This window comes from Solanum verrucosum, unplaced genomic scaffold, assembly GCF_900185275.1.
Source record: "Solanum verrucosum unplaced genomic scaffold, falcon-dt-bn FXZP01000106.1, whole genome shotgun sequence".
NCBI classification, from domain to species: Eukaryota; Viridiplantae; Streptophyta; class Magnoliopsida; order Solanales; family Solanaceae; genus Solanum; species Solanum verrucosum.
The window spans coordinates 2,225,572-2,252,117 of NW_026020130.1; the positions used below are offsets into that span (position 1 = coordinate 2,225,572).

Below are 26,546 nucleotides of genomic sequence, written 5' to 3' on the forward strand. Positions count from 1 at the left end.
CAAATTTAAAAAGGTTTGCAAAAGACTTCTTAAAATAGGGTTCATGCCAAATTATGGACGTGAACTACTCAATTCAAGGTTTTCAATAACCATACATAGAATTCAATACTCGGAACTCAACAACTTCAGAACTTAATGACTCAATTATACTACTCATCTTAAGAATGCAAAACTCAGAGGGTTCATGCGAAATTATGGACATGAACTAATTAACTCAATGACTCAATAATACTCCTAATCTCAAGACTGCTCGACTCATAGGGTTCATGCAGAATTATGGGCATGAACTACTCAAATCAAGGACCTTCATGAGTAACATATAGTAGTCCCATGATTAGGAATATAATCCCAAAATGATTAGGAACTCAAAACTCAAGACTTAGAACTTGAAGATACTACTCCTCTCAAAGAAAATCAAGTTATGGAGTTCACGCGAAATTAGGGGCATGAACGACTTGCCTCAAGGATCTCAATGATAATGTTGAATCATGAATGCATTCTCCTCCTTCGCATAATCACTTACTTGAGTCTTGAAACAATTTAAAAGATATTGTAGAAGACTCCTCGAAAAGACTCAAATGAACTTTCTAAAACTTTACTCAAATCGATAGTCGATCTCGAAAGATTTACAATATAACTCAAAGACTTTCTTGAACTCTACTCTTGACTCTTCCTTGAATTTGAATCATGAATTCAAGGATCATGACTTGATATATAGGATTTCTTGATGATTGGATGTAGGTTGGATAGTAAAAATCACTAAGAGAGCGAAGACATGTTTTGAAAGATCGAATATGGAACGAAAAACGGAGGCAGAAAAGACTTGACGTCCCTGGCATAGGAGTGGCGCACCGCGCCAGCCCTCATGCTATTGAGGCTGGTCTGGGGCGCACTGCAGGTGCAGGATTTTTTATAATTAGAGGGATTTCCTCTCATTTTAAAATAACGAAAATTATGAACTTTTTCTTTTTCTTCTTCTGCACAATTAAATATTCGTGTCCTTTGCTCTTGTTGAGTGACTCACTACACCATTGTTTTTGTATGAATACACTGGGGAGTATAATTGTTTTATCCTGAGATGATCTATTCCTTTAAACCTTGAGTACTAGGGGGGAATAATTTCCTTAAGGTGTGACTGTGCATTCAGTGGGCTTGATTTTTTTCTTTCTATTTCATTCTATTGTTACAGATGCTGGTATGTTTTACTACAGTCATTAATTTATGCTTATATTATTAATTGTTGTTTTTGAGAACATGTTTTAAACTTTGCTGTTTATGTTTTTGCAAAATTATTGTTATAAGTATTTGTTAGTACATGTTAAATAACACATGTTAATGAGTATTAACACAAGTTTTCTCTACTGAATTGTTGAAGGCACAGTAAAAAAATTCCTTACATATTTATACTATCATCTCTTGAAGACAAAATTCAAATTTGGTATGCCATTGTAAGGACATAAAAACCTTATAAACTTTATCGCACCTTGATGTGTGAAGTGAACCATGAAAAAAAGACAAGAATTAATAAACTTTTGACATAGGTTCAAGGATGTGCCAGATGACCTATAGATGAATATGAATAGACTGAAGCCTCTTTTAATCCCAAAGACATAGATAACTACACAATAAATTAATTGCTCATATTCAATATGAAATATGGACAGATTCTCAAGTTTACTGCAAGTTGTAAATACTTTTCTTGAAGCAATAGATGTGTTTCTCGACACTACGATTGGAATAGAAGTGTAGTTTCAAATTGAAATTTATCACTCTGGTATGTTGATTTTTAAAAAACACCCAAACAAACTGAATAGTTTTGTGTAATATTTTTTTCCTTTCAAGTATATATAATAAGTTGAATTATTGTTCAATATGATACATTCTCCTTTTAATTTTTCATTTTAATAATTACTTATGATACATTTAAATGGGAAACTTTAAAATGATATATGTAAAGTAAAAGGTAAGGTTGAACTTTCTACACGTTAGAATTAAAATATTTGTTCACTTTAATCAACATTTTATTTATCCCTTCACCAACAATTATTTATTTATTAGAAAATTTAATATCTCCGATTGATGTTCATTTGATTTCCTAAAAATATCAAATAGTAACACTTCCTGAAAGCAAAATGATAAATTATAAAATCAAATTAAAGATGATTGAAGGATAAATTATAAGATGTTATAATTATCATCTTCCTTTATATTATTAATGTTTGTTACTACGTAATCTTATATGTAAAATAATATAATATTTTAATTTTAATGACGGATAGATTTTAAGTATTATTTTATAAATTTTGTGCGCCGGTCATTTTAGTAGTTAGAGATAAAAAAATGAGAGCACCTTTTGTATTATTTTTCAATTTTTTCATGTCGTCCAAAGTTAAATAAATAATCATCGGAAACTGCAAAATAGCTACTTTTTCCATCTCCGCTATTGTTTGTGCTTCAACAACAGCTCTGAGATTTCTCAATTATTAGGGTTTTTTTGCTTTGTTGTTTTTCATTCAGTTCAAAAATGGAGAAAATCAGGAAAGCATCTCATGCTGGTTCTTGGTACACTGATAATCGTAAGTTCCGCCAGTCGATTTCTCGTCCGAAGTTCACTTTTATTACCAGTATAGTTGTAATATTTGATTTAACAGATTAATCTTGAGTATCTTCCTGTAAGCTGATATATAGCAAAAATTGTCACTTTTTTTTACAATAAGGTTTATTTTTGTTGTTACTTTGATTATTACCGTCTTTAAGTGGCTGAAAAGTAGTGCAATTGGAGGTTTTGCTTGTTTGAATCGAGGCTGGTTTCATAGATTATGCATTTATAGTTTCTTCGGAGTAGCAAAGGTTGGATTGAGTCGAGTGAGAGTACAGTAATAGCAAAGTTAATTCTTCAAATTAGATTGTGCATTAGTGAAGAATCATTGATTGTCTTCGAAACTATGGTGCAGTGCAGTAAAAATTGGAGGATAAATACGACCAACAATGAGCTTTATTATGTATTGCTATTGTGGACTAGATCTATCGAGCTTTATTATGTATATTCAGTGTTATATCAATCAATCATCCGTACTGCATCCAAGATTAGTTGGACGTGGCTATATAAATCCTTTATATCCATTTTGCTATATTCACATGTTTTGTTTCCAACAAACAGAGTGTTTAATATCGTTAGGCTATTTTCATGGTGGCGATCAATCTACACCAGCATCAGGGATTGGGATTGGGATTGGCTATTGTTAATGTGGTTATGCTTGAAAAAGTTGTTGTAAGCTACATTACGGGTATACATATTGTAGTTAGTAGTAATGTGACACATTAGCAATTTATGTCCACAAAAAGACTGGCATTTCTAATTCAGTCATGCTAGGAAAAATCAGACTCCCTATGTCCAAAAATAGTTGTTATGTTTCTCTTTTCGAGAGACAATTTGACCAATCTTCGAAGCTAAATTGGATTAAACCTAATTTAAGATTTAATCAAATTTTAGATATTCAAAAACTACATGAAATGACTGTTACCTTTGTCAATAAAAAAGTAACTTCTTGAAATGTGCTATAAGTTGCAATTTTTCTTAAATTATCAATATGGTACAAAAATACTAAGTAACCAGTCTCAAAAAAAGGTATGGGACAGAGGGAGTATAAGCTAAAGATCAGATTCAGAAGCAAGCTGCTGGAGATTCCCAGTTAACAGAAGAGGTGCCTTAATATATTTCTTTATATCTTTCTTCCATCTAGCGTAGGGTCCTTTAGCCAAAAGTCCCTTTTCTCAATATTGTTATCATGGGTTTTCTTTTTCTTTTCATTATTATTATTTTTGAACTGGGTGGAGCATCCGGGGTCTGAAATTGTCCAAATAGCATGGTGCACAGATCATTTCTTTGTTCAGTCCTTGTCATATGTTCATTCCTATCATTACTTCAAATCAAATAATGGGTTGAAAAATACGCCCTGCGTCCGAACTTCTATGACATTTTTTCAATTTTAGGATGTTACAAGATGCTTCACCCCATTAGCTTAATAATGGTATTTCATCAGTTTCAAGTATTCAATTAACTAAATCAAATCTGAAATTTACGTTGACGTTTTTCCATCAGACTAAATTTTCAATGTTTACTTCAACTTTTTCAACCACTACTACTGATTTAACATACAAGTCGAGTAAATCTCAAGCTCCATGATGAATGGTAAAACATCAACTAAAATGAATATGGAGGGATTGGTATAAAAGCCAAATAGTGATGCTTTAGGGAAAGCTAAAACAGCCCATTCTTATAATATCTTAACGCTTAACTATTTTCCTTGCCAGCCCAAGAGCTAGCAGAACAGCTTGATGGCTGGCTGAGAGCTGCTGGCTTAGCCAAGTCTTCTGATGTACGAGGTGTAATTGCACCGTAAGTTATAGCCATTTGCTGCCAATATATTATTGATCGTATGCATCATGTGGTTCTAACTGGTTATGTTAAACTAACTAGTCATGCAGGCTATTCATATTCTGGTCGTGCAGCAGCTTATGCATTTGGGAACATAGACCCGACCAACATGTGAGTTTATTTAAAATGTGCTCTTTCAATTCTGATTTTCGAATGTGAAACCCCACAAGCAGACTAACAAAAGTTCTTTTAAGGAAGTGGGATAGTTACTTGTCACAAGTAAAAAAAATTTATGAAGTGAAAATTTATATTAGAAAGGCATCAAGAAGCTGCAAAATTATAGAAAGAGTTGTGTTAGTCCAATACACCAGAAACTAGGCTGTATTTACAGAAGTCAAGTTGTTCCAACTAAACAAGTTAAATAAGCATCGATCTTGAGAGATGGAGTTGAGATTCCATCAAAGCATCTGTGGTTCTATTTTGTTCGAAAACACCAAAAGTTACAAGCAGGAATCATCATGGAGAAGAATTCAAGAGAAATTTTCTTAGAAGTGAAAACATACAAGCGGAAATTACTTGCTACAACCGTTCTCAATTGACCAACCAAGGTTGATTTGAGTGGAGATTAAAGAGAACAAACTTTGAATGTGCTAGTGTTGGAATATGTGAAACATACAAAGGATACATCAAGTTCAAAATATTCTAGAATAGTATTTCCCCTCTCTAAATTGACATTGGACTTTTGAGTGTAAATTAAAGCTTTGAGTGACTGTCTTACAGGATTTTTGATACTTCCAAAGGAAAAGAACTTTCAGCTTGTGTCTCTTCTGGAGTTTTTTGAAATATTATTTGCATTTGATAAAGTTATTGTTCTTTTTTCACTTCAGAAAATTGTCGTAATAGGTTCTTTAAAAGCAGAATTTGCAACAATCGGGATTGGGGTGGGGGTATACTTGTTTGACTTTTTCATGATAGAAAGTTTGCTACCTGAAGAAAGAGCTCACTCATATTGGTGGAGAATTTATAGAAAGTAGTTGGTCGTTCTTTTTGGTGAGGGATTAAACTAAGAAGTCTGTCAAAAAAAATTGGATCTAGGAAGTACTGGAATAACCACTACATGTGATACAGTATTTTGAGCTCTGTACCTTAGTATTTTGAACTCTTGTTTTGCAGTTCTCGGATATTTCTACTTGGTCCATCTCACCACTATTATACTCCAAAATGTGCACTTTCAAGAGCCACAGTGTACAAGACTCCTATAGGAGATTTACCCATTGATGAAGAAGGTATTGCGAACTTCTTCTATTTTCATCAAACATATAAAAAGTTCAGATAGCTGCTATTTGTATAATCCAGGAAAGAACTCTGCAGAAAAGATTTGGCATGGAGGAAATGGAAGTCTTAATTTGAATACTCTCTTTCATTTATATTGCTTGACTCGACTTGCAAGGGCTTACTCCTGACATATGCTAGTTGACAGATTACAATTAACTCTTTTGCTTTCATTTTCCAACTTCATCACACGATTGTCAAACCAGTAGTTATTATTTATCTTTCAATTGTTGTGTTACCAGTGTTTTAGGAAGCGAGAAGCGGAAAAAAGCGATGAGGGTTCGCTTCACAGAAGCGAAGCGTGCGCTTTTTTCAAATAAAGCGGTAGTTAGTATAAAAATAAAAAATATTAAATAACTGAATAGAAGTAATATATTCTTAGATTAAAAAGTAAATAGATAGTCAATAATCCTCATAAGTCATAACATATAAAGCAAAAACATAATTAAATCACAAAAGGATCGAACTCCTATTCTTCAACAAGATCCTCAAACTCTTCAAGTGCCATCAACAAGGTTTCTACTTGGTCATCATCTTCTTCATCATCGGACGACTCATCAACAAGGTTTCTACTTGAACTTGAACCTCTAGCTCCTCTTTCCTTGCCCCTTAAAGTACTCCCCCTAAAACCATAAATATTCTCCTCAACACCACTTGCCATAGCAACATCACCATAAGTGAGACTTTCTCCTTCGTACACTTCTTCATCTTCATGATTTTGGGGTGCTATAGTTAACCATTCATTTGCCTCATCAATACTATCCAACAAAATTGGATCAATGGTATTACGACTTGTAATGATGCACCAATGTTCTATTATATTTGATGAACCTAGATCATTGAGGCGTTTCAACTCAAGCCTATTTCTTTTTTTAGTATGAATCTGCACATAAGTCGTAGAAAGTAATTAATAGGAGGACTTAGGACGATTAAGATACTATTTTATTTAGTAATCATGTAATGTAGTTTCTCATATGTTCATACACACTCCAATTTCTCTCGCAACCGGATGTGCTACAAGTTAAACTTTGCACTCTAATAGCAAACTGTTGCAAGTTTGGGACATTATGACCATATAGCATCCACCATTTAACTGTAGAAGAGTTATTTTAAAAGTTAATGTGAAATAACTTAAAAGATGAAAGGCTCATGTGGTGACCTTAAGGTTCTAGCTCTAATGGTTGATTCAATTCCAAGTAGCCTATCAACTTTCATTTACACACCAACCTCCTCCCCCGTTTTTTCTTGCAAACTTTTGTTTGGGATCATCCTCTCAACACATTTATGATATCCCTGCCACACTTCTTTGGTTAAAGTATTCATGTCATTATTTTTATAATAGATCCCTGGGTTCAAAATGTGTCCCGCTGCGTGCAAAGGTTGATGAAGTTGATCTATCCACCTTGCATCAATGATTTTAAAAACACTCTCATATTTCCTTTTATCATAATTGAATGCTTTTTCAATACTTTCTTTGGCCCCGCAGGGTTGTGAAAAGCGACAAAAAGCGCGAAGCGAGGTGAGGCGCACCCACTGCAACTTTCTTCCCCGAAGCGAAGCAATAATTAAAAAGCGGGTGCTTTAACTGTTGAAGCGAGAAGTGCGCTTAAAGAAAAGGCAAACGAAAGCGCGCTTAAATGAAAAAGGCGCTAATTAGGGTTTCTTTAAAAAAATTGTAAGTTTTTTTTTAATTTATAAAATATACTGGGCTACTGCACTTCTGCGACTTCAAAATATTTCCCTCCGATTGTTGCGAGGCTGCAAGGTAAGTTCTCTTCTTCTCTTGAACTAAAGGACCACCAACTCTGAGTGCTTGAACTAAAGGAAGCCCTACATCATATATCCACCAATCAAAAGCAGATACAACACGATCCCTTAATATCTTCCTAGAAGATTCTAAATCAATAGGTCCACCTTTTATCTTTTCGTTTGGTTTTTGCGAGAAATAGAGATTCATAGGACCCTTGACATTGCTATTGGTGGATGACCCACTCCCACTACTTGAAGGCATCTTTTGACATTTTGAGGGAGTCCCCATTGGCATATTCACTTCAACTTCATCATCATCAACAAGATTAACCTTGGATGCTTCATGGTTCATTTGAGTTTTAAACTCATTTTTTTAAGCAAATACTCTTTGATCTCTTTCTTCACACTATCCGGGACCTTCAGACATACTTTTACATCTCTATAACCGCTAATAAGATGCTTTTTGTGACGAAATATTCTGCCATTGTATGTCACATCACAAAAGATACATTTGACTTTTGTGTTACTGCCCATAGGAGTTCCATACGCCCAAGCCGGATCCCTTTTTTGTGACATTTTGAATAAGAAAATACAACTTTACTACAAGCAAAAAAAAAAAAAAAAAGAAGTGTAACTCAATAACAAAACAACAAATAAACTAAGGAAAAATAAATAAAGATATAACAGAGCAGCAACCATCATACACCATACACTGTATAGAAATAGAAAAAAATAGAGCAGCAATAGAAATAGAAAAAAACAGAGCAGCAACCAGAAATAGAAAAAAACAGAGCAACAACCAAAGAGAAGAAGAGAAAAAAACAGTGCAACAGTCGACACTCGACCAAAGAGAAGAAGAGAACTTACCTCGCAGCAGTCGCAACCTCGTAGCAGTTGGAGGGAAATATTTGAAGTTCCAGAAGTGCAGCAGCCCAATATATTTTCAGAATTTTTTTAAAAAAAACCTTACAATTTTTTTTAAAAAAAACCCTAATTAGCGCCTTTTTCATTTAAGAGCGCTTCTCGCTTCAACAAGCTCGCTTTTTAATTATCACTTCGCTTCAAGGAAGAAAGGCACAGTGGGTGCGCCTTGCCAAGCTTCGCGCTTAAAGTGCGCTTTTTGTCGCTTTTCACAACACTGTGTGTTACTATGGTAATGGTGCTGCATATTTGACATACATATTAATATCTTGATTCTCTTTTTTTTTTTTTTTTTGAAACTGGTAACATTTGTATTTCATTTAGTACTTAGGTAGTACTGAAAAACCATATTTACAAAAGTAGAAAGGAAGTATAATCTATCCAAAAACTGAACCAAATCTAAATGGATCCTAAAACATCTATGATTGACTCAGTTTCATTGGAGTAGACATTTGTACACCAAAAGCAAAACAACAAAACACACTTGAGCTTTACTTCCTGCAAGTTGTTGTTCCGATTCTCAAAACATCTCTCGTTTCTCTCCCTCCATATAGTCCACCAAATACTAGCAGGGATCATCCTCCATCTTTCTCTGTTTGTAGCCCCAACTCCAGCTATCTCCCAACTGAATAAAGTCTCATCAATCTTGCTAGGCATACACCAAGATATGCCTCTGAGATTAAGGAAAATCTTGATTCTCTTTTTATAAAGTTGTAATTAGTTCTTGATTCTCATCAATCTTGATTCTCTTTTTATAAATTTGTAATTAGTTCATACCGTGTATTATTAAGAAGAGTAAGCAAATAATCAGCTGAATTCTTCACATAATGAATAAGTTAGTTATACCATATAAAGTCTCATATATAACTTTGAAAGATTTCACCTGTCAATCTACAATGGTGGAACCCATTGATAGGGTTTGTCTAGGAGAAAGACAAGGCCGATGCTAGAGCTGGCAATTCCAATCCATCTTTATAAAATCAGCCCATTTTACCCTTATTCAAATGAGTTGGATCACTTGTATTTGAATTGGGTAAATATGGGTTTCAACTTATTGTTTGCCTATAAAAATATGGACAAATATGGGTATCCGTATTTTGCCATTGTAAGTCGAACTCTAATATAATATATTTCTATAAGAAGGAACCAAAAATACACATTTTAATTAATTGAAGGCTAAGGGGGTGTTTGGAAAAGTTGAAAAGTGCCTTTAAGCACTCATTTTTAGGCCAACAAAGTTTTAAAATAAGCCAAAAGTAGGGTATCCCCTACTTATGACTTTTAGCTTTTGACTTATAAGTTACTTTTTATAAGCTTATCCAAACGGGCACTAAATATGTTGAGTCATTTATTCGAAATTGATATTCTCATATCAGTTTTTCAAAAAAATCAGTTTTGCTCTTTTTTTGCTGTTGGGTTAGTTTTTATTTACTGTTTTTCCCCTTTTCTTTCCTTTGCCATTATTTTTCTTTCCATTTTTTGCGTGCTCCTCCTATATCACTAAATTGAAGGATTTTTTGTTTGTTTTTACTTCCTCCTACATAGTAGTTTTTTTTGTCAATTCGACCATGGAAGTAATTAACACCTCCTTAAAAAAATTGGAAAGCAGATGTTTATTGCTTTCAAGAGACTAAGATTAACATGATTGTGGAGGACATTGCTAAATTATTGTTGCCTACTAGGTGGATGAAATGTGGTTACCGGGAAGCTGTTGGTATGAGTGGGGGAATCCTGATCATGTGGGATAGCAGGGTCTGAAATGGGGCATTAGTAGAGACTATTTAATTCGCCATCACGTATAGATTTGACTCTGTCCAGAACTCCTTCACTTGGTTCCTCACTGGGGTGTATGCACCCCATACCAGAAGTGAGAAACTAGAATGTTGGGAGTTATGTAGGGGTCCATGGCTAGCTTGTGGAGACTTCAATACAGTCAGGTTCATGGCAGAGAGGACCAACTGCAGCAGGATGACAAATGTCATGACAAATTTTTCCAGGTGGATTGAAGATATGGAACTTCATGATCCTCCATTGAATGGAGGGAAGTTCACTTGGTTCAGAGGAGTCAATCATAGTGAAGCTAGGTTGGGCAGGTTTCTGCTTTCTATGGAATGGGAGGAGTCCGCAAAAGACACTTCCAAGAGTAATATTTGATCATAGCCCTCTACTCCTTAAATGTGGGAGCTGGGATAAGAAAAGCTCAAGCTTTAAATTTGAAAATCGGTGGCTTAAGGTAGATGGATTGTTTGATCTGAAAAGTGGGTGGTGGAATGAAATGGTGGTAGTTGGCTGTCCTGATTGTAAGCTTATAAGAAATTTTAAACAAAAGCTCGAAGTTTGGAGCAAAGCTACTTTTGGTGAACAGGTGAGCTGGAAAAATAGTCTGCTGAATGAATTTACTGAATTGGATTCGATTCAAGATGATAGAATTCTGACTGAAGATGAAATGGTGATAGTAGTAGTGGAACTGGAGGAATTGGTTATGAATGAAGAAGCAAGTTGGAGGCAAAGGTCAGAGTCTTTTGGCTGAAACAAGGTGACAATAGTACTAGGTGCTTCCAGAGAATGACTTCAACTCATAGAAGATACAACACCATTGATAAACTGGTGGTTCAAGGGGAGGAGATTCAAGATCCAGAAGGTATCAGGCTGTCTATTTTCGAGTTCTATAGCAAACTTCATTCAGAATCAGAAACATGGAGACTATCTTTTGAGATGCTATGATGTCCTAAAATTACACAGTAGGAACATGAATGGTTACAGAGACCTTTTACTAAAACAGAGGTACTTAATATCATTAGGCAATGTGATGGTGATAAAGCACCTGGCCCTGATGACTTTACAAAGCAATTCTTCAAGGAGTGTGGAAGCATCTTGAAAGATGTCTTGATGCAAACAATTCATAATTTCCACTTGAAAAATGGCTATAACACTTACACCAAAGATGCTAGGAGCAGAAGAGTTAAGGGATTTCAGTTCCACCTATCAAATTGTTTGATAGGTGGAGTGTATAAAATACTCTCTAAATTGATCATTGACAGAATGAAAACTGTCATGGGTTGTTGATGAGCAGCAGATGACTTTCTTGAAGGGTAGACCGATTATGGATGTAGTTAGCCAAATGAGTTGGTAGACTCTAGGGTGAGACAGAAGACACCTAGAATCTTGTGCAACTTGACATTGAGATTCTAGAAGGTATGGGGTATAGCACCTTATGGATTAGTTGGATAAGATTCTACATCTCTAATGTAAAATCCTCCCTCATTATTAATGGCAACACTAGAGGATTTTTCAATCACAAAAGGGTCTTAGGCATGGTTACCCCATGTCACCATTCCTATTTATCCTAGCCATGGAAGGTTTAAATCACATGATCAGATTAGCCAAAGAAAATGGGTGGATCAGAGGTTTTTGTTCTCAAACAATTGGGGGCAGTGCTATGGAAATCACTCACCTTCTTTATGTAGATGACTCCCTAGTCTTATGTGATGCAAAATTAGATCAGATAAGACTTCTTGAGCTATCTTAACAATTTTTTGAAGGCATTTTTGGGTTACATGTCCACTGCACAAGAGCTTTATTTTCCCTGTTAACCAAGTGAATAATTTAGAGCTGCTTGCTGAGAATCTGGGTTGTCAGATAACATCACTACCTACCAAGTATCTTGGCATGCCACTAGGTGCAAAGAACAAAAAACTTGAAATATGGAGTGAACTACTGGAGAAGTGTGTCAAGAAATTAGCCAAGTGGAAGAGCCAATACCTATCACTAGGGGGTAGGTTGACCCTCATCAAATCTGTGATGGATGCCCACCCTATCTACATGATGAGCTTGTTTCCAATACCCAAAAGTATTGAGAAGAAGATAAACAGATTAAGGGTCCTTCCTATGGCAAGGAAACAAAGAGAAGAGAGGCTATTATCTGGTCAAGTGGGATTTACTGACTTAACAGAAATCAAGGGGTCCTGGGCATTAAAAATCTCAGTATATAGAATGAATACCTACTGTAAAAGTGGCTTTGGGGGGTTTTGCACCGATGGTATGGTTTTGTGGAGAAGGTTTATTTTAGATAAATATGGTATGCTAAGTCAATGGGCCACTGGGGAGGAGTTGATTTCTTGAGTGAGCATTGGGTTGGGGAAGAGAACTTGAGAAGTCTTTTCCCTCAACTTTACATTGTGAGCTCACAAAGGAATGCCTTAGTCTCACAGTCGTGGATCCCCCATGGTTGGAATTTGATCTTTAGAAGAGTACTAAATGATTGGGAAGTAATAGAAATTGCTAGACTTCTTCAGGTGCTGAACAAGGGGTCTTCTCAATGAAGTCATTCATATGCTACTGGAGGAGGAAAAATAGCCAAGGCAATACAGAATTATGGCCTATGGCCTTGGAGGCTAATTTGGAAGGTTAAAATCCCTCTAAAAGTATCTTGTTTACTTGGTTGGTGATAAGAAAACATGTCAAATACATGAAGTGTTACAAAGAAGAGGTTTCCAGATTTGTTCAAGGTGTTTTATATGCAATCAAGAAGCAGAGGTAAACAACCATTTATGTCTTCATTGCAAAGCAACTACATCTATGGAACATGTTACTATGTATTGCAGGTGTCAGTTGGGTAATGCTCAAGTCCACCATGGAATTACTCAATAGTTGGAAAGGCATTGCAGAAGAGGAACTAGTGAAGATGGGTGGAAGACTATCCCAGCTTGTGTTTAATGAACGTTGTGGAAGGAGAGAAATACCATATGTTTTGGAGGCAAAGGGACCAATAATTAGAAGATTAAAATCAAATGCCTTAGTTTACTTTATTTGGTGTAAACACGATATGATGGGGGATACAATTGATCTAGTTGATTGCATAGGTAACTTGTTAAGTTTTTTGTGTACTCTGCATTGAGGAAAGTGCAGTGCATGGGTTGTAAAATGAACCTCATCATCCTTTTATTGAAGAGTTGTCTCTGAATACAAAGATACCTTTACTAAAAAAAATATAACTTTGAAATCGTCCAACAGACTTAACTTCATATTCTTATTAATGTGTTGGCAAGATGTTATGTAATAACTCAGAATAATTCTAAGTTTGGGTTTAAGTCTTCTTATAGTTATAAGGGATAGCTGCCAATCAGGGGTGGACACACGTGGTTGGAAAGATTTATTAGATATAAATGTATAAAATAATAAATAAAAACAAAATTACATGATTAAATAAAAGTTGATGAAACTACTATAAATATAAATATATAGAATAATAAGCAAAAGGCACAAACTGCAAAAAGAGCTCTATGGTCTATTTGGGCTTTAGTCACAAAGTGCAAATAGAAAATAAGTACTAATATATATATGTTTAGACAGTATAGTCTAAGACTAATAAATATAAAGTATGAATAACAAATATATGGGCAAAGAAATTGATTTTTTTGATGATAAATTGAAATACCAATTTTTTAGTGTCGCCTCGTCAAGGAACACACATTCGCAAGGAAAAATTTGTCTTGGAGCCTTAATGATGACACTGAAGCGCACATTAATTGAGATGAAATGCTCAACCTGTTTTTAGCCTTGCTTTAGGGCTTAAGGGCGGCGGTAAAACACTGCTAAAAGCGTGCTACTCCCTATAGACATTTATTTTTGCCCAAAAGCTCAGTTAAACACCTCAATATTTAACTATAAACACTTTTGACCTCCCAAAAATTTGACCAAATAGGCTACAAGTTACATCTCAAAATTCATCTAATTTGGGAGAAAATGAAAAGCGTGCTACTCCCTATAGACATTTATTTTTGCCCAAAAGCTCAGTTAAACACCTCAATATTTAACTATAAACACTTTTGACCTCCCAAAAATTTGACCAAATAGGCTACAAGTTACATCTCAAAATTCATCTAATTTGGGAGAAAATGTCAATGAGTCGGAACAACTGACTAAGTGAGTTGAAAGTACCTTAAATATAAAAACAAGCATTTAGTACTAATTTTAATAGGGTGATTAAGAATATATTTTAAAAGGTGAAAAAGTTGAGAGTTTTGTAGTAACAAATTATCTTTTTTAAATGTGATGTTGACAGGAATTGTTTATTTTTCTAAATGGCGACTCTTATGAAAAAGATTATGTGTATGACACTGCTGCTAATGATTAGATTATTCACTTAAGCACTAACGAATAAACTTTGCATGTGGGAATCATTTGCTGTTATTGGGAAAATGTGGTAAGACTCTCAGACCTAGAAAGAGGCCACAACTAATGGATATGACAATTTGATAGTTAACATTAGACATGTTACAACCCCCTAATGTAGATCTAGTTATGTGATGCTTCAAGATAAAATTAGATGTTTTCTTCCTACGACCTATGGTGTTGGTTCGTTAAGAGAAAACCTATAATCCCTTGAGTTAAAGTACTCAACAATTGGAATAATTTTCTGCTTATCTTTCCATGAATTCAAATAACTTTAAATACAACACTGGTGGATTAAACACCCTCCTAATAACAAGGAAATAACTTCCTAGTACTATTGAAATGAGAAAGTGGAGGAGTAACCTCCTTACTGCTACAAAGAAATAGGAAACCTAATTAATATATAAGCTGAAGTAATCTACTTTCTGATTTGTTTAAAAATTTCCATGCGTAAACGGTTGATAGACTAAAGGGGTGCTAACATTACTCCCCTCCTTCAAATCATGCTTATCCTCCAACGCCAAGTGTGGGAACTAGTAAGTACTAGTATTTCCCTCTTTTTCAGCAAATTATTCCTCGTCGTGAATGGAATCAATCCAAAATAATTTCTTACACTGATAGCCTTGAGTGAATAGTTCATAATTGAAATTGAGTCCCTTGAGCAGTCTTTCATCCATTTCAGATCTGGTCAATTTCTTCACAAATCTGACAGGTTGTTGAGGTGAAAAATCCATTGTCTTTGATCTACAAACATCTAACAATTGCGAACAAAGGGATTGTTCCTTGTGTTCATAAAGTCGGGAAATACCCAGTCATATCCAAATTTGGAGAATTATGCAACTCTACCTCAATTGCTATGTCATCGGCAAGACCACTTGTGTTAATTTTAATTTGCTGCACTTGTGTAAGGTTACCATCCCGCAAAACCTATTGCTCAAATTTTTCTTGGTAATCTATCGGATCCAATTTGGCGTAACTTTGCCGATTCTCCCAATTTTTGACTTCTAATTGGTGGTACAAAACAAAGGTTGCATTGACCTTTGAATTCATCCAAAGAGCATTGCTACATATCTTTCTCTAGTTGAAGAAACCAAAGTTGTGCAATTCCTTCCAAATGAAAAGAAGCAAGTCCAATTTCTTCTTCTTCTGGTGATTGTTGGTGTCAAAAGAAATGCTCGCACCTGCTCATCTACTCCAAAGGGTCCTCGTGGCTACGGGTGGGCTTGGTACGGTATTGAAAATTTTGGTTCAGTAATTTGGTTTTCGGTATTTTGTGGTACGGTAAATCGATTAACATAGTTTGGTCAACTTCAACTTATCTATAATCGTAATCGTATAATAAAGAATTATGACTTTGGCTTTTAAAGAAACGTTTCAATTATAACATACTAATACTTGACACATGTAAAAATATTCAAAAGAAAGTACAATCAATTCTCTTAATCAATCAATCACCCAAAAACAACATTCAAATTAAGATAGAGTAGTCAAAATTTCAACATTTAAATAATTAGGTACTATTTTATATATTTGTTAGTATTATATAGCTACATATATATGAATTTTATATACTTCGGTACAATATTCGGTATTTCGATATTTTTTATAAATACCAAATACCATACCGAATACCAAACTTTTTAAAATGCATACCATATACGATACTATCCAAACCGCGGTGTTAAAATTTTTGATTTCGGTATGGTGTTTGGTATCTACCATATCGTGGCCACAAAATCGTGGAAAATCCAACTTTTTATATTTTGGAATGATGGAATTCCAACAAGTTTTTGATCCTAAACCAGCAACCATTGCTTTACCTTTCCAACCTCGATTTTGACTGCCATTTTCAGGTGCTTCAACATCTACATTTGAATTTTCTAAATCCTTTATGAGTGAATCGAAGCAAGCATTTATGGCTTCCAGTCTTGCTAAATTTGTTGCATGTTTTTCTTGGAACAAAGTCAACAATTGTGCCAATTGTTGCTGGATTAGATTTCTCATAATTCCCATCTCTGATACCATGTTATTGCGGTCTCCTGATATTGATCTAATTACGTTGGAAGATGAAATAAGATGTTTTCTTCTTACGACCTATGGTGTTGGTACGTTAAGAGAGAACGTGCAATCTCTTCAGTTAAAGTACTCAGGAATTGGAATAATTTTCTGCTCATCTTTCCATTGAATTCAAATAACTTTAAATACAACATTGGTGGATTAACCACCCTCCTAATAACAAGCAAATAACTTCATACGACTACTTAAATGAAAAAATGGAGGAATAACCTCCTTAGTGCTAAGAAGAAACAGGTAAACATAATTAATAGATAAGCTGATGTAATCTACTTTCTGATTTCTTTAAGTTTTCCATGCGTAAACTGTTGGTAGACTAAAAGGGGTGCTAACAACATACTATTAAGCCCCCATGACTTATGTTTAGCATAAGTACAACGCTTGAAGTGTGGGTCAGACACACGTCAAGAGTTCAAGTTTGTTGCTACAGGAGCCTGGTATATAAGTGGGAGCAGGGACGCTTGAAGTGTGGGTCAGACACACATCAAGAATTCAAGTTTGTTGTTACAAAAGCCTGGTATATGAGTGGGAGTAGGGTAGAGGTACAGGCTCATACTTCCTAGAGTTTCTAACTTGTGGACCAACTGCCTTGGGCCAGCTAGAACTATTTGTGGTCATAGTGTTTTGAAAGCTAACAATTTTCAAAGTAGGTTTTGTTTGTTTCTTGGATTTAGTCGCTCAATTTGGCGTGAACACCACGATCACACACACAAACATTTATATATTTGAAGGACAGTCTATTGGATATAGGTGTGGACAATCTATTTCATATAAACACTTAGATGAAATGACATAACTTACAGAAATTAAAGTAGATCTTGATACGACACTCTGTAAAGTAACCCCAAGGATTATTCTAAGGCCAATTTGCTAATTCTAGTCCTCGTACTTGACTTCTGGCAATTAAAGCAATCAACACACCAGTAGATGGCTATAAATATTGAGGCAGTTGAAATACAACCTTAATTTGTCAAAATGCTTCAGTTCTTCTTATTTACATGTGTAGTAAAAGTTAGCAAGCTTCTCCTCCTTCAGGTAAGTTTTCCATGTTTTTTCACGGTAACATTGAAACAACACTCTTATATAACCCCAACTTTGGTTTAATACCAGTAAATGACGAGCTAAAAGCTACGGGGCACTTTGAATACATGGATCTTCGAGTTGATGAAGCTGAACATAGCATGGAAATGCACCTTCCATATCTTGCTAAAGTTTTCCAAGGGTATACTTTTCTAAATTAAATTTCACTTGTATGATTGTTTTATTCAGAGATAACTGTTAAGTTTCTAAGGCAGGTATCCAGTGAAAATTGTGCCCATTCTGGTTGGGGCTCTTAGTGCTGAAAGTGAAGCCCTTTATGGACGGTTACTCGCAAAATATGTGGATGACTCAAAGAATTTCTTCTCAGTGTCTTCAGATTTTTGTCATTGGGGATCAAGGTGAGTTTCATTCATCAATGTTGCATGTAGTTATATGTTCATCATATACAGAAAATCTGATCCGTGTATTGATGGCATACATTCTTGATTGTGGTGAATGAATTCTATTCCCTCATTAAAATAAGTAGATAATTTACCTGAAGATTGAACTTGAATGTTAGTTATTTTTGGTGCATTGGGATTTTTCAGGATTTGATTTGGTAGTCTTAGAGCTTGTTTGGATGGGCTTTTAAGCTGGTCAAACTGGCTTAAAAGTCAGTTTTTGACTTATTAGAGTGTTTGACAATTATCAAAGTAACTTATTTTAAGTAAAAAATGACTTATTTTAAGCCAAAAGCTAAAAGCTAGGTGAGGGGTGCTATTTTTTTTTTAAAAACTTAAAAGCCCTTTTATGTTGACCAAGTATATTACCTTTTTGCCCTTAATTTTTTTATACAATTCCCAAATTGCCCATATTGAATTAACCTTAACTTCTTCTTCTTATTATTATTATTATTATTATTATTATTATTATTATTATTATTATTATTACTATTATTATTATTATTATTATTATTATTACTATTATTATTATTATTATTACAGGATCACTGACCTGGCGGTGATCCGCCCAGTCATAGATCAAACAAGTCAATATCCTTAGAGGTAGTCCAACTACATAAGAATCAAAATACACAAGAATTTTAACATAGTTTCTCAGACTGCATGATTTAATTATTTTACCCAAGCAAAGGGCCTGTCAAGAAACTACTACATATTTTTATTGAGTCCATGTGTCTGATAGTTCTAACCGGGTATCAGACGCCCTACTTATTAAACTGTTTTTCGGGCTAAAAACCACGGCTCATCAGACGGAGTCACAAAGACAGCCAATAAAAGTAGTACTAGATCCGACTGTACCTCAATCTCAGAACCAAGTCGAGAAGCCATACTAAAATTCTTCTATATTTAAATAAAGCTTAGATCCGTTCATGGTCTATATAAAAGAGAAGTTAGTTATTCGGCATAGATATAATTTTTTAGCCGGACATGGTCACGGCTTAGATCGGAGAATTTATAAAAGTAAAAGACAGGAAGTAAGAGTAAAGAAAATACCTTTTTGTTACCAAACCACACACTTTATTATTCCGGCCAAAATCCGGCAAGCTTACAATACTTAGTAAGAAAAGTTTACAAGAAAGAGAGAGAGTACAAAACGGAAGAGAGGGTTTCTAAAACCTGCTCTCAATTAAAGAAAAACAAACTTATTTATAGAAAAAAGAAAACATCTTTGTACATGATACTGGCCCCTATCTGGGTCCTTGTAATAGTGTATCTACTGTAGGTGAACAATGTTGCTACAGTAGTGCGGGCCTGCTACCGACGCGGATAAGTTTTACACTTCTTTTTACATCTTGTCCTTTAATTTTGCCAAAATTTTTTTGGCTTTCTTCAGTGCATCCACTGGTGCGTCTTCTTCATATGGTTGTGCTTTGTGCATATCTTCACTTGTTTCACTACGCATTGATGAATCTAATTTTGCGTAATGACTTACATTTAGAAGAATCTTTTTCTTTACTTCTTCTAGATATTTCATAATCATTTCATTTTGTTCTCCTTCATCATGATTAGAAATTTTTCTAGCCATATGTTTTACGGAGGTTGAGTCATCAGTCATAATTCCTTTATTAGGAATCAATTTATAATCGTGTATGATTTTCGTTATTAAATCCAACAGTTCTTGTCTGTATATAGACTTTGTTTGAAGATCTTTCTTCATCAACTTGTCCCAAAAACTATTATAATAAGTTCTGTATAGGCAAGAGATTTGTTCCTCAGTGAAATCTACTTCCGGAACCCATTTATGAATCCATGGAACCGAGAATGAGATTGTACAAAAGGGAGGAATGAGTTTATATAACTTAAACTCTAGAGCACAAGAAAAAGCTTCATCATCAATACATTTGGAAGATATTCCAGAGAGTGATCAATTATATGCTAAACTACAGGAGTTTATAACTCAAAAGTAAGGTGATTCTTTTGCTTCAATCGCCAAAGAAGAAGTTGATATCAAAACATATGAAAATGTAGAAAAAAGAGAAATGATATTTCTCTTAGAAAACTCTGACATACAGAGAAAAGAAGAACCTTGGAAGATATTCCATAGGTATTTAGTTAATGGGCTTTATTTCCCGGGTGAGTCATTCAAAACTCGGAAATATTATGAGACTCTGCTGATGAGCAGAGGTGTTGAATTTCAACATTTTTCAGGATATAATACAAGTGAAAATGTTTATAACTTTTCTAAAATGATTATAAAACACGTCATTCATATTGAAGATTGGGATATTTCCTCAATGACGGAAAGACAATTCAGTCTGAACAAAGTCATGGTAAGCTTTACCTATTGAGATTATATTCAGACATTTAATAAAGTCCTCTGTTATAACAATGAGAGGCATAAACATATTTGGTTTATAAAAGTATGTGCCAAGATATTTGCTAATCCTATACCAAATTGGTTTTTAAACTGGTGGTCATACCACGGGCCAACCATAAAAATATTGCTCGAACCATTTCTCAAGTTATACAAAGAATGGGTCAAGATTTCCCCAGATCTCAACAAGTTATATCATCAAGAACATATTTGTTATTTTCAACAAATTGAACATATATATTTTTATATAGAATTCTTGGTTCCATGGATTCATAAATGGGTTCCGAAAGTAGATTTCACTGAGGAACAAATCTCTTGCCTATACAGAAATTATTATAATAATTTTTGGGACAAGTTGATGAAGGAAGATCCTCAAACAAAGTCTATATATAGACAAGAACTGTTGGATCTAATAACGAAAACTATACACGATTATAAATTGATTCCTAATAAAGAAATTATGACTGATGACTCAACGTCCGTAAAACATTTGGCTAGAAAAATTTCTAATCATGATGAAGGAGAACAAAATGAAATGATTATGAAATATCTAGAAAAAGTAAATAAAAAGATTCTTCTAAATGTAAGTCATTACGCAAAATCCGATTCATCAATGCGTAGTGAAACAAGTGAAGATATGCACGAAGCACAACCATATGAAGAAGACGAACCAGTGGATGCACTGAAGAAAGCTGAAGATTTTTTGGCAAAATTAAAGGACAAGATGTAAAAAGAAGTGTAAAACTTATCCGCGTCGGTAGTAGGCCCGCAACACTGTTCACCTACAGTAGATACACTATTACTAGGACCCAGATAGGGGCCCAGTATCCTGTACAAAGATGTTTTCTTTTTTCTATAAATAAGTTTGTTTTTCTTTAATTGAGAGCAGGTTTTAGAAACCCTCTCTTCCGTTTTGTACTCTCTCTTTCTTGTAAACTTTTCTTACTAAGTATTGTAAGCTTGCCGGATTTTGGCCGGAATGATAAAGTGTGCGGTTTGGTAACAAAAATGTATTTTCTTTTCTCTTACTTCCTGTCTTTTACTTTTATAAATTCTCCGATCTAAGTCGTGACCATGTCCGGCTAAAAAATTATATCTATACCGGATAACTAACTTCTCTTTTATATAGACCATGAACGGATCTAAGCTTTATTTAAATATAGAAGAATTTTAGTATGGCTTCTCGACTTGGTTCTGAGATTGAGGTACAGTTGGATCTAGTACTACTTTTATTGGCTTTGTCTTTGTGACTCCGTCTGATGTGCCGTGGTTAGGGGTGTTTACGGATTGGTTATTGGTCAAAACCTAACCAACTTAATCGGTTTTAAAATTATCAAAACCAAACCAAATATAATATACATTTTTCGGTTTGGTTTGGTTTGGTTATTTACCAGACACAAAAATAAAAGAAACAATTCATTTAAAAAGTGACAACAATTCATTCAAAACGAAAAATAGTTAGAATGACTTAAATTACTGAATTTTCGATCACTAAATTTACTATCAATAAAGCTTTAAAATTCACTATATTGGCCTAGAAGGAAGAGACAATAACATTTTCAGTCCCACAAAGAATTGTCATAGACACTCACATACATGAAATCAATAAGATAAATGTTTCATCTTGGACATTTTTGCTTTCAATAAGTAAATTATAAAGAAATTTTAATGAAAATATGTATAAGATCTTTAAAATTGTTTATAAAAACAATATATTAAGTATGTATATTAATATAATATATGTATATAATTCTTCGGTTTGGTTATTTCTTCGATTTTTTTCGAATAAAACCATAACCAAACCAAATACTATCAGTTTTCAAAAATCTAAAACCAAACCGAACCCAAATAAAATCGGTTTTATTTTATCGGTTTGGTTTGGTTTTTCGGTTTGGATCGATTTTTATCCAAATCGTGAACACCCCTAGTCGTGGTTTTAACCTGAAAAAGAGTATGATAAGTAGGGCGCCTGAAACCCGGTTAGAACTATCAGACACATGGGCTCAATAAAAGTATGTAGTAGCTTCTTGACAGGCCCTTTGCTTGGGTAAAATAATTAAACCATGCAGTTTGAGAAATTATGTTAAAATTTTTGTGTATTTCAATTCTTATGTAGTTGGACTACCTCTAAGGATATTGACTTGCTTGATCTATGACTGGGCGGACCACCGCCAAGTCAGTGATCCTGTATCGTTTGTATCAAAGCCTAGGAACTTTCATGGTATATATATAATTGATGTGAAGAATTTCGGCATAGATATATTCTCTCTTTTATGGATCAAGAAGATATAAAAGTACTCGGTTAGAAGAGATAGATATACCTCAAAACCTTGATTTGTTAAACAAATGGACTATTCCGAAAGTGAATATAAAAACTATTTATGATTATGACTGGTTTGATAAAATCTCAAATAAACAGTTGATTAAAACAACTGAGCAATCTTTGGCGTTAAACTCGTCAGAACAAACTATTCGTTTATTAAATAAGCATGATATTGAATTTTATAAATCTCAATATAAATTCTTGCATATTGGCATGGTTCAAATTGCCTTCAAACCTTTGACTCTTAAAGGGTTACCAGAGACTTTCTTGGCTGCTCTTCGTGACGCGAGTTTTCGACAGTCTTTGATGAGTTCGATAGAATCTACAGTGGCCTATGACCCAGTTTATTTTAATGCTCAGCCAAATTTGCAGTTATCTTTGACTGATTCTAATATCTTAGATGCTTTAACTTTGAATGTTAAGACGCATGGTTATAACTATGCAACTAGTTCTGAATTAATCTGCTTGTCTTATAGAATCTATTTTAAATTACTTGCTACTTTAAATCCTAGATGTAAGTTATATGATATATCTGATCAAACTATTTTGGTAGAAACTAATTTCACCAGATCTAAGGTCACTACTAGAAGACCTATAAAATGGGAATAAATTAATTTTCCTACTACTTGAATTCTAGATTCTGTTATACCCCCTAAACAACTGACAAATGCTGTCACCAATTTCGAATATTCTCATATTAGTCAAAATTCCGATGGAAAAATTTGTATGCAGTTTGATGAAAAAAGTATTCTTTATAGTAGACATTCTTTTGCTTCTGATAGAAGACTGACTATTCAACATATTTCTCCGATAGAACCTTGTTATGGTCCAGCTAGAAATCGAGCTGCTTCATTGCATACTTTATCAACAGTTATATCTGCAGAAAAACAAAAAATTAAAATTGATCCTCGGTTAAACATTGTTCAAACAAATGATAAATCATCTGATGTTTCTGATAAAGATATTCCTTCTGTATCCGAGATGGATTTTAATCTTAGTGATGCTTAATGATGAGAGGACATCAAATTGATTTTAGTCCAGGTTCACTGGCAAGAAAATATATTCAAAACGAATTTTTAAATGAAAAATGGAACCGGTTTAAAACTTGGTTTTTTGACACTTACAGTAGAGAAGATTTAAATAATATTTCTCAAGAATTTTATGAAACTTGTGCATTACATAATCATATTATGTTCTTTGTGCCTTGGTTTATAACTACTTATTTACCTTTATTCATCAACGTTCTTGAACGATCTTACAAAGATGAATCAGGTAATATTATTCAATCCATTTATCCTCCTCAAGCTCCGTTTATTTTACCAAATACTACTACTACTACTACTAAAGTATAAAAACCTTAAAATAATCAACTTTTTATCATGTTAACAGCTATAAGGGTATTTCAGACATTTTAATAAAAAAAAGTGTTTACCAACACTAATTTGCCAAACACATCAACAACTTTTTTTTCAACTGCAACACTTTTATCCAAACACATAACTACTTATTTTAAAAATAAGTTCCAGCACTTTAAAAAGTTACTTTTTTTAAGTCAATCCAAACGGGCTCTAAAGACTGTTGGATTGGCTTTTGGCTTATGACTTATAAGCCAAAAGCCATAAGTTAGGATTTCTAACTTATGGCTTTTGGCTTATTATTTTTTTTTTTTGGCTTTAAAATAAGTGCTTATAATCACTTTTTAACTTTACCCAAACACTTCAAAACTGCTTAAAAGCACCTAAAATAAGTCAATCCAAATAGGCACTAAAGATGGGCAGAAATCTAGAAGTTCAATAATCTGATTAACATTACACTTGTGTATATATATTGATAACCAAACAAGAAAACAAAACAATTATTTTTATAGAATATAGCTGCGGTAAAAGGAATATGAATTTATTTGACATCCTGGTTGACATAAAGCTTTGTTTCATCTTAAGAAGCATTTCAATTCTTGCTTCTCAAAAAGATGTTAAGTGCATGGTATGTGATAAATTCTTAATAATGACTTCTAGATGGACTATCAACGCATACATATGTGTTTGCACTGTAATCTTTCTTAGTCTGCTGATGGATTCTACTTGATATACATATTCCTTGGCATCGTTCTTTATATCAATTGGGCTTCTATTCTTAGGTTCAACTACGTGCATTATGACAAAAGCCATGGAGCTATTTACAAATCTATTGAAGTCTTGGATAAAATGGGTATGGATATTATAGAAACAGGAGATCCAGATGCATTCAAACAGTACCTGTCGGAGACGGACAACACCATTTGTGGACGGCATCCAATCAGTGTTTTTCTCCACGTAACTCTCCTCCTCTCTTTTTGACAAATTGTCTTTTCCTGAAAGGTGTTTCCTTCTCTCTTGTCTATGTGGTTGTGCATAAAACCTTTTTCCAGGATTAATTATGTTTCAGTAAGCTTCTTAACTTACATATCTATGCCAAGTTAGGTTGGTGTGTTGCTTTACTTTTATTACATATTCTGGTTCATTGATTATGTTATCCTCTTGACTGAACTTTTATTTTCATTTATGTAGATGTTGAAAAACTCATCGACTAAGATAAAGATTAGATTCCTTCGATATGAACAATCGAGCCAGTGCAAATCTATGAGGGACAGCAGCGTAAGCTATGCATCGGCAGTGGGAAAAGTTGATGGTTGAATTTTATCATTACAGAAGTTGCTTCTCTCTGGAGAAGCTAATTATGTGAATGTTAGTCAAGCTAACCGTGTAATATCTGATAATCGTTGCCTTGATATTGGACCATCTTATTCTGGGTTTCGTGTTAATAAAAATTCATACTAGTAATTTTTAATCCCATAAGCTAAACAATTTCCTTGATGTAATTGCTCTCTATGAGCAAGATATACGCAGGTCCTCCTTATGTGCTTGTGTTTGATGTTGGAGTAAATTTTTATAATTAGTCAATGGCTTCGCTAAAAGTACATCTTTAATTATTATTATTTTTGGAAAGGGGTCAAAAATACCCATCAACTTTCGTTTAATAGTTAGGTTTACTCGTCGTTTACCTACTATTATATGTTTTACATAGTTTTAATCTTAGGCCAGTATTTTTTCAAAGCTATTCTAAGAAAGTCTTATCTTCCTCCATAAAACTTTTATAATTAGTCGACGGCTTAGCTAAAAGTAGATCTTTAATTATTTTTCTATGGGAGTAGGGTAAAACATGCCCATCAACTTTCGTTTACTAGTTAGATTTACTCTTCGTTAACAAAGTATTATATGCTTTACATAGTTTTAATCTTGGCAAATATTTTCTCAAAGCTATTCTAAGAAAGTCTTATCTACCTCCATACTTTTTTTTCACTAGATTGTTACATTGTGATATATTAAAATATGATAAATATAACATATGAATAGATGCAATCAAAAGTAACTAATCAAAGACGATCAAGATAAAAAGATCAAAAATGAAGAAAAAGAACTCTTCATATTTAGAATATAAAAGTGGAAACTAATCTAGTAATACTATGTCACTTGTTTCTCTGACTAGAGCAACAACAAATATCCAGTGTAGCCTAACAAGCGTTGTTTGATGATCAAAATGTCTCAATAAAATTAATGGTCTAAATCAAAATTTTAATGAGAGACTTCAAGTATATACATAGTTGTATATTATACATAATTTTTTTTAATCTTGGCCAATATTTTCACTCAGAAATCATGAGTTCTTGTTAAACATCAATGTACCCCCAACAATTATGGCAAC

At 33.9% G+C, this 26,546-nt stretch overlaps 1 protein-coding gene across 1 annotated transcript; it reads left to right on the plus strand.

Moving 5' to 3' along the window:
* The first annotated feature begins 2,369 nt into the window (after window positions 1-2,369).
* Window positions 2,370-25,627, plus strand: LOC125827293 (uncharacterized). Its single transcript, XM_049506608.1, has 8 exons — window positions 2,370-2,576; window positions 4,315-4,399; window positions 4,481-4,549; window positions 5,552-5,664; window positions 17,738-17,849; window positions 17,923-18,066; window positions 24,943-25,117; window positions 25,352-25,627. Exons 1-8 carry the CDS (start codon window positions 2,525-2,527, stop codon window positions 25,475-25,477), a joined length of 876 nt encoding a protein of 291 aa, XP_049362565.1. The 5' UTR covers window positions 2,370-2,524; the 3' UTR covers window positions 25,478-25,627.
* Window positions 25,628-26,546: the final 919 nt, after the last annotated feature.

Coding starts and splice junctions, on each gene's coding strand:
- LOC125827293 (XM_049506608.1), top strand. CDS start 2,525: ATGGAGAAAATCAGGAAAGCATCTCATGCTGGTTCTTGGTACACTGAT. Junction 4,550..5,551: donor AACATAGACCCGACCAACAT/GTGAGTTTATTT, acceptor CTTGTTTTGCAG/TTCTCGGATATTTCTACTTG. Junction 5,665..17,737: donor TTTACCCATTGATGAAGAAG/GTATTGCGAACT, acceptor GTTTAATACCAG/TAAATGACGAGCTAAAAGCT.